Source organism: Chrysemys picta, chromosome 19 (genome assembly GCF_011386835.1).
Source record: "Chrysemys picta bellii isolate R12L10 chromosome 19, ASM1138683v2, whole genome shotgun sequence".
In the NCBI taxonomy this organism is placed as follows: domain Eukaryota; kingdom Metazoa; phylum Chordata; order Testudines; family Emydidae; genus Chrysemys; species Chrysemys picta.
The window spans coordinates 8,709,593-8,718,249 of NC_088809.1; the positions used below are offsets into that span (position 1 = coordinate 8,709,593).

Below are 8,657 nucleotides of genomic sequence, written 5' to 3' on the forward strand. Positions count from 1 at the left end.
GCAAAAGTGCTCAGAGAGAGAGAGAGACAGAGTGAGCGAGAGCAGAATTTCATCTCAGGGATTACAGCATTGATTTGGATTAAAATTCCAATAGCATTCTTTTGCACTGGAGAGACGCGGTGGCAACACAGGGAGGAACGGAGAGGGACAGAATGGCAGAAATTGGACTTCACTTTAATTTTTTTAACTCCCTTTAGGACGTTCTGGCTTAAATAAATTAATACGTTTTGTTCCTGGGCAGCTTTTCACTTTTGCCTCACTTTTATCCTCCGAACCATGCTGCAGTCTCTGGGTTGCAAGCACTGCAGGGCAATGGATGTTTATTTTGAAAGTGTTTAAAAATTCTAGTAAAAGCAGTTTAAAAGTTCACAGGAACAATCTTATCAGGCTTAGGTATAATGAAAGCATCTAACGTGGAGGCCAAAACCGACCTTACAGTGTCCTTTTTTTTTTAAAATGTGTATTACTATTTTGTGGATGAGTGAAAAATGTATTTGGACTAAACCCTACATTCGGTTGGACTCAGTTCAGTTCGACCCAGAAGAGCATATTAGGATCCCGCTCAACACAAAGAACCACTGGCTGGAAACAAGGAGGGAGCAGTGGAAGGTTGAAGTAGCTTTAATCCACTCTTGCACCATCCGAATTCTGGGCTGCTCCGTGGGGGGTCCTGACATAAACCACCCCAGGGATCTGTCTCAATTACAGCAGCCTAGCCTCAGCTGACTGTAGGCTGCAGTGAAGCAAGCCACGAACCTTTCCCCAACACACCTACCCATCCCCTCTTCTGGCACATCCCCTATGCCAAGGCTTGCACGAGGAGTCCTTAGAAGAAAGCTTGAGTGCTGTCTTCCTCCATTCTTTTCCTTGGGGAATCCTCCACATCAAGGGATTTCTTTCACAGCCACTTGTCATAGATCTGGCCCTTTTATCCAGTGTCATAATTACACAGAATACCTAGCTCCCATATCAGTGTTTCTCAAATGTGGCCACCAAGGGCTTTTCTTGCAGCCACAGCCTCCCAGGCTGTGATTTTGGGGTGGGAGAGCAGTGGCCCCTCCCGCTCGCTCCCGGATGCACAGCCTTGGTTGCTGGGGCTTCCAGTTGTGCCCTGCCCCCCTCTGGAGACACCTGGGATACAATGGTGGTGGAGCAGGCAGCTGGTGATATCCCCACCTTCCATGGGGTGATGGGGTTCAGGCTTTGGGCTTCAGCCCAGGAGTGGCATGGAAGGCAGGCTCTGGCTGCGTGGCTTTGGGTTCCATCCCCTAGCTGTAGGGCTTCAAGCTCCGGCCCCCTGCTACCTCCCCATCCAATCCCTGCTGCTCCCATCGCCCCTGGCCCCCGCTGCCTCCCCCGATCCTCTGTCCGGGACTTAATTTGTCCCCAGACTTGCCGGGGCTGAGTAAGTCTGCTGTGAAAAGTGATACTTGTATGTTTGTTCAGATCGCTTTTCATAACAGACTTACTGGCTAGCAATAAATAAATTACAATGATTTGGATGTGTATTTGTGCATATTTATTTGCTTTTCCTAAGGGTAATTAAGTATTTTAGGAAAAAACATGAGCACGGCCACCAGCAAGAGTTGGTCGCCACACTCTGAGGACACCAAATAATTTGTCCTGATGACCCCTGTCCTATATAATCAGCAGATCTCCAAGTGCTTTTTGTACGGAGGTCAGAGCAGAAGTGAGGATCTCACCCCAGAGTTCTATCCCTACCTCTGCCACTCACCTGCTATATGATTTTGAGCAAATTGCTTCTCTCTTGGCCTCTGTTACTCATCCCATGCTTTGTCTATTTAGATCATAAACTCCTCACAGCAGACACGCTCGCTCTCTTGTGCCTTTGTACTGTGCTTAGCACAATGGGGACCCAACTCTAGTTACTGCCATAAAACAACCACCAACTGCCATCCCCACCACTCAAACTGTGCTCTCTCATTTACCCAAAAGATCTATTCTGTATCTAGTCCTGAGCTTGTCCCATCTTGAGACAAGCCAGACTTTTTGTGACAAAGCCCACTAAGTTTATAAAAGCTTCTGCTCACATATTCAGTATTACCTACCCAAGTGTCCAAAAATCGTGAGTTGCCCCCTTCCCGACCAAATCCTGAGATTTTTTTAAATAATATTAAATGTTGTGTTCTTTTTCTCTCGCATTTTTGAGCCTTTGGGACACCCTCCAGTCATATTTTCCAGCTTTCCTCTGCAACTACAAGGGCTTAAAACTTCCCTTATTTGTTAAATGAAAGATTCTTTAAGAAAGCAATAAACATAAGGAGACTTGTGATAAAAATCACAAGCATTAGAATTACAAATACGCTACCTGGCAAGCATGTGTGTCATACTAAAAGCAGAGGAATCCAAAATAATGACAGTTTTTGCTTCTTTTACTTTTAGGTTTCTCTCATTGAACTTGGAGAATGAAGTGGTTTCAAACAATACACAGTAGGCCTCTTCCTAACAGCTATATTTAAACTAATGAATGATACCCAATCAGTTTGGCCCACAACCTGGTAGTCATCTTATCCCCAAGGTGTATTTCGAGAGCTATCTGGAGTTATGGAAACAGCCACTCGCCTGTTGTTAAGCTTCTCTCTGCAACAAGCAAAAACAAGATTTCTAGAACCACATCACTGGTTAAGTATTTTTTTCCACCCCAATAAATATATCAAATATTTCGAAGAAAAAGGAAACAGCTGGAGCCGTTCTTATCAAACACAGGAGGCGTCTCAAGAATGTCCATTATATAAGGCCTTTTTTTGTTGTCTCTGAGAAGTAAAGAAAGTGCTCAGTAATTCCAATCCCTGCAGCCACGCTGATGATCCATCATGAAATATTTGTATTAAACTACAAGTGAGATTGAGGCTTCATTGTGCTAGGCACTGTACGAACACATTGTAAGAGAGAGTCCCTGCCCTGCAGAATCTGTCTGCTTTTTCTATTTAGATCGTGAAAGGTAGGAGGGAAATAGGCACAGAGACGGAAATCAACTTGCCCAAGGTCACACCCCGTTATCAGGGGCAGAGTCAAGGGCAGAGCCCAGGTCTCACATGCCAGTCAACTGTTGTATCACATTACTAGGTCTTAATGTCAGGTGTGCTGAACACCCACCAGCACTGACACACTTTGGTGTTACAGGTGCTCAACACCCCTCAGAATCAGGTCCTTAGACAACATCACCAGATAACTGCAAATCTGAAACAGAGACCACCTGTGAGGTTAGCATTTTTATACTACCTCATGTCCAAGTGAGTAAACTTAAGCATAAATGTCTCGTCAAGGTCATGCAGCAAGTCACAGTGGAATCAAGACTAGAACTCAGGTCTTTTCTCCAAGCTGCATGCTCTTACAGTTAGCATACTGGACCGGGAAGGAGGAGATCCGGGTTCAATTCCCAGCTCTGCAACAGACCTCCTGCGGACTTGCATAAACCACTTAACCTCTCTTTGCCCAAGTTCCTCATCTGTAAAATGAAGGCAGGACTTTTCTGCCTCACAGGTGTGCTGTGAGGGTAAATGTTGGGAAGGCATTCAGACTAGAATGACCAGAACTAGAGAAAAGCCAGTTAACAAATAACATTGCTGTATACTATAACAGTAATACCCAGCTCTTGTTCTTTTCAGTTGACTAGAACACAGATCTCCCGAGCCCCAGTGCTCTTGCCACTAGGAAACACTGCCTCGCATTATCGCACTCAGGCAGCTGTGTCACTTCAATGGTACATGACTATTTGGTCTCAGTACTGATTCAAAGATGCTCGTTGTTGAAGGCCGGAGCAAAGGCTTTTAGATGTGACTCATGATTTTGGGTGCCTCCATTTTTGGGTCCCCAACTTGAGACACTTCGAAAGGACCCAATTTTCATGAAGTACCGAGCTCCTTCTAAAAGCCCGACCCCTCTTAAAGTGCTCTCTAGTCAGGCATCCATATTTTGAAGCAACCAGAATCACTAGTCCCTTTTGAAACCTTGGCCTGGCTGTCTGCATTCTCAGAGACTCAGACTGCAAGCATGAAACTACCAGATGGCAAAATTAAAAGACTATATTAAGGGTGCACTCAGGCAATATGCAAAGCACATACATCAAAACTATTATTAACTTCAAAAAATACAGGTTAGAGGAGTTCTGCCGTTTTGATAATGACTACAGAAGTAGCATCCAAAAGCTCATGTAATCCTTTAATAAAAGGCTCAGTGGGCTGTAAACATCCTGCCGGAATCGAAGATCATTATTGAAAATAAAATGAATGGTTTGCAAAGCAACTATCAATCCAGCATAGGAACAATTTATAAGCACCACTCCTCTGCCCGCAACAAAATAACGTGTAGCCGAGGCTCTCAGAGGCTATTTAAAAACGTTCAACAGGGACCGAGAGCCGCTCTGCTCTGGGGAACCTGATGTGTCCTCCTGCAAGTCTACAACCAAATCATCAATGATCACACAACTGAATTCCCAGATTTTGTTAGCAGACTATCAGGGCTTTAATGCCAGTCAACAGGGCCACCCAGAGGATTCAGGGGGTCTGGGGGCACTTCAGCGGCGGGTCCCGGGGCGGAAGGACCCCCCCCACACCAAATTGCTGCCGAAGACCAGGAGCGGAAGAAGCTCCGGGGGCCCGGGTCCCATGAGAGTTTTCCAGGGCCCCCGGAGCGAGTGAAGGACCCCGCTCCGGGGACCCTGAAAAACTCTCGTGGGGGCCCGAGGGGCCCAGGGCAAATTGCCCCACTTGTCCCCCCTCTGGGTGGCTATGCCAGTCAATAGCTGGAGGCCTGAGACACCGTGGCAATGGAAGTCCCATCTCAAAGATCAGCTCACCCTACGAGGCCAATATAGAACAACAAACAGCTTCTAGGATGTTGCCCAGACCATTGCTAAGGGTATTGCAGAATGCAACCTGTTGGAGCAATTGGTTTACAAGTAAAGAACAACAATGGTGCAAGAATTCCCAATGAATTATGGTAGTCACTGCATGCACTAGCATTCAAAGGCCATCATATGGTGATGGATTAATAGCAACAAGTTCTTCCCAACGTATTTTGGACTAATTAAAAAAAATGCAAAAGGGGCAGCTCTCTGAAGCTCTAGGCACTCCTGACAAGTTATTTATAGCAACAAAAAAATGAAATGGTCTTTCTGCCCTGACCAGAATTCAGCCCCCCCCCCCCCCCCCCCATGCATCACAAAACTCTCCTCCCTTGCACAGATTTTATCCCTTCACAGCTGTCCGAACAAAGAAATGCAGCAGGCAGCCTACCCTGCATACCAAAAGACCAGAAATATTTTCTTGAGCAGGAGGGAGCTGGTTCCAAAGCGGAGGGTCCCCCAGAGAGAATGAACTATCAAACCCCTCCCTAGAAAATCAAGGTTGGATCCAGCTCAGATGCCTCTGCTGATTGCAGATTCTGCAGTGTGACATGGCGAGAGATGCCATCTGTTGGATAGGAAGGTCCCAAGTCATTTAGGACTTAACCAAAAGGAATAGAATGAGGTGGGGTTTAGGCACAGTATTTAATTTCAGAGCAAGAGAGATAAGGAGAGAAAAGATGACTAGTGAAACACATTCTGCTTTGCCTACCTCACCTGCTGCTTGTAAGAGAAAATTCAAGAGTAACTTGTTTAAAGTATCTGAAAGAGTTTTCAGCAAGATGGCACCTAAAGACTCCCAAATGGATCTCTTGCACCAATCAAGAATCATGGTCAGAAGACCTTTGCTTAATGTTCATGGATAACAAGGGAATATTATGCTGGCTTAATAAGGGGACAGAAAGCTGTAGATCCTTTAGAGCAGGGTCACCCAAACTTTGCAGCGGACAGTAACTTTCTGGAAGCTAGAGAGTCCTAAAGTTTGCATGACTTAATTGGCCCATTGGGTTTTCAAGTGAAACTGCTTCGGTTCCATTTCAGTGGCAGGTTTGGAAGAATTAAAACTGGAATATCCCAAAGAACACTGCATAAACTTGCCATTGCATAACCTCGTCACATTACTTCTGACTTGGGAGCCTCCTGCAAAACAATGCATTTTGGGAAGGGTCTTGCCTTCTTTTGTAGGCCACTTCTTAAGAGGACAATCAACTTGAAACCTAATCAATTAAGAAAAAAAAGTTAAAAGTCTTTCCAAGTATTGCACCTGCCCCTGAATCCCTAACATGTGGTTTTACAATCATGTTGCCCTAATTTAAATTTAACCTGCCTCCTCCTGCATTGCTGTGTGATTGATCCATGCAGTCAAAAAGGGGAACAAAATGACTATTGTACCAGAAGCGAAAATGACTATGTGCAAAGCAAAGCAAACAAAATGGGGGAAGAGAGAAAAATATTCTCTCTGATCAGAGTTTTCATAATCTTAAATGTTACTGTAACAGTTGCAGGTAAAAATAATTTCAGACAGAGGTGTGATTATTAAATTGACAGGGGTCCTTTAGAGACAAAGACGGCACTGTAGACACTGCAAGCTGCTTTTTGAGTGGTTGGAGTCATCGCCACTTTGGACTTGAAATGACCTGTTCAGAAAGTCTCAGGGATGGTTTCCCACACGGCCCCAATCCTGAAACAGAATCCTTGTGGACTCAGAAGCCCTTTCGTATAGAGCCCAGTTTAAGTCAGTGGGACACCATGCTAGCATACAGGCCTGTCTGCAAAGATCCAGTTGCAAGATTGAGCCTAAATTTGTTCCTTTCTTGAAAATATCCCCTTCTAACATTCTGGTAGTTTCAGGTCTTCTTCAGTGGTCCTATGTCACTTCACAGGATGTTTCTGCAACATCCAAAAAGGACCTGGCTCAGGGAACTTTTTTAAAAGAAAATCAAATAGGCATTCTGGTGTTACACACAGGACTTCTGTTATTCCTAAAGCTCTGTTATCAGCTATTGTCATAATTTAATGATTCCACATGAACTCTCTGGATCTCTCTTTCTCTCTCTCTCTCTCTCACACACACACACACACACACACACACACACACACACACACACACACACACACACACACCTTTTACCACCGAAATTTCTGTTAAATGGAAAGCGGATTTTATGATGTATGAAATATTATATTATCACTTATCCAAGCACCACATTCTTCCCTGAGATACACACATGCAACTTGTAATGATTTAGTTACTAACTTTTATTAAAGAAACAAAGCTGTCAACAGTAAAACTTTTTTTTTTAAATATATGCATTATAAATACAAAAGGAAATACTAGTCTGATTTCAATAAATGTACCTAAAGGCAAAAGTTAGCTTCACATTTGATTGTGACTCTTGCTGCAGTTTTTCAAAATATACTTAAAAAAGAGAAGGAATTCAAACTATGCAGTGTTGACTTGTGCTGGCACTCACCTTGCCAAACTGTTCGAAGTATTGCTTTACATCTTCCACTACTGTATTAGCAGATAATCCACCTACAAATATTTTCTTTGTTCTTGTGACCATCTGTAAGAAATTACAAAACAAGCACACAGTTTAACCAGATTATTCAAAACATCATGTGAAAAAATAAATATTTTTCAAATGCCATCCCTAACCAAGTTAATGAGACTATTTCTTCATGAAAGCAATTCAGAATCTATTCAATTATATTTGGTATTTCTTGTTTTGTTTGAGGGGAGGCTGGGTATAGGCATTCGATAATACTGTCCTAGTCCCCTGAGATATTTTTTTTTAATAAATGTTTTTATTGTGGTTCTCAATGCAAACATAACTGAAGAAAGTTACATTATAGGATCAGATTTCCTGTGCCTACTAGCTGTAGCTTCAAAAAGACACAAGCAGGTGATCAGTGATTATATTGCACATAAGGGATTCATAGATGCCAAGGCCAGAAGGGACCACTGTGATTCTCTAGTGAGTCTGACCTCCTGTTATAACACAAGCCATAGGATTTCCCCTGAATTAATTCCTGTTTGAACTAGAGCATATCTGGATTTAAAAATTGCCAGGGATGCAGAAAAGCCTTTATAGCCCTTGGCCAGTTGTTCCAATGGTTAATTACCCTCACCGCTAGGTTTGCCAATTTTCTAAACACAACAGAACCAAACACCCTGGCCCCACCCTTTCTCCGAGGTCCTGCCCCCCACTCAGTCCATCCCCCATCCCTCCGTCGCTCACTCTCCCCCACGCTCACTCACTTTCACGGGGCTGGGGCAGGGGGTGAGGGCAGGCAGCTCCCAGAAGCGGCTGGCATGTCCAGCTCCTAGGCGGAGGGGCCAGCGGGAGCTGCGGAGCCAGCGTTCGGAGCGGAGGCAGCTGCAGCATGCGGCGCCTCAGTGGCCGCCCCTACGCCTAGGAGCCGTACATGCCAGAAGCTTCCGGGAACCGTGTGGGGCCAGGGCACGCAGGGAGCCTGCCTTAGACCTGCTGCTGCGCCGCCGACTGGACTTTTAGCAGCCAGGGTCAGTGGTCCCTTTTCAACCGGGCTTTCCGGACACCTGCCAACTCTACTCACCATTAAACCTGTGTTATTATTGTCCATGGATCAGATTAAAAGGAAATTGCCCACTTTATTTAGATTTTAGAATAACTAAAAAGACCCCTAGCCACCCTAACATGCATTAACAATGCCATTTAAATCCCAGCAGCATTAAAATAATCAATTCAGCAGGAGCTCAGGCAGCCACCTACAGAAATTTCTTTTCGCCTCTTCATAGTCTAGGAAG

At 44.6% G+C, this 8,657-nt stretch overlaps 1 protein-coding gene across 27 annotated transcripts in view; it reads right to left on the reverse strand.

Moving 5' to 3' along the window:
* MSI2 (musashi RNA binding protein 2) overlaps positions 1–8,657 on the reverse strand; it is a 398,015-nt gene that overhangs the window by 273,139 nt on the left and 116,219 nt on the right. For all 27 annotated transcript variants that reach the window (XM_065572773.1, XM_065572771.1, XM_065572770.1 and 24 more), the window contains one exon: positions 7,342–7,434. In XM_065572773.1, coding sequence (XP_065428845.1) covers positions 7,342–7,434 — 93 coding nt within the window. The remainder of the gene's footprint in view (positions 1–7,341; positions 7,435–8,657) is intronic.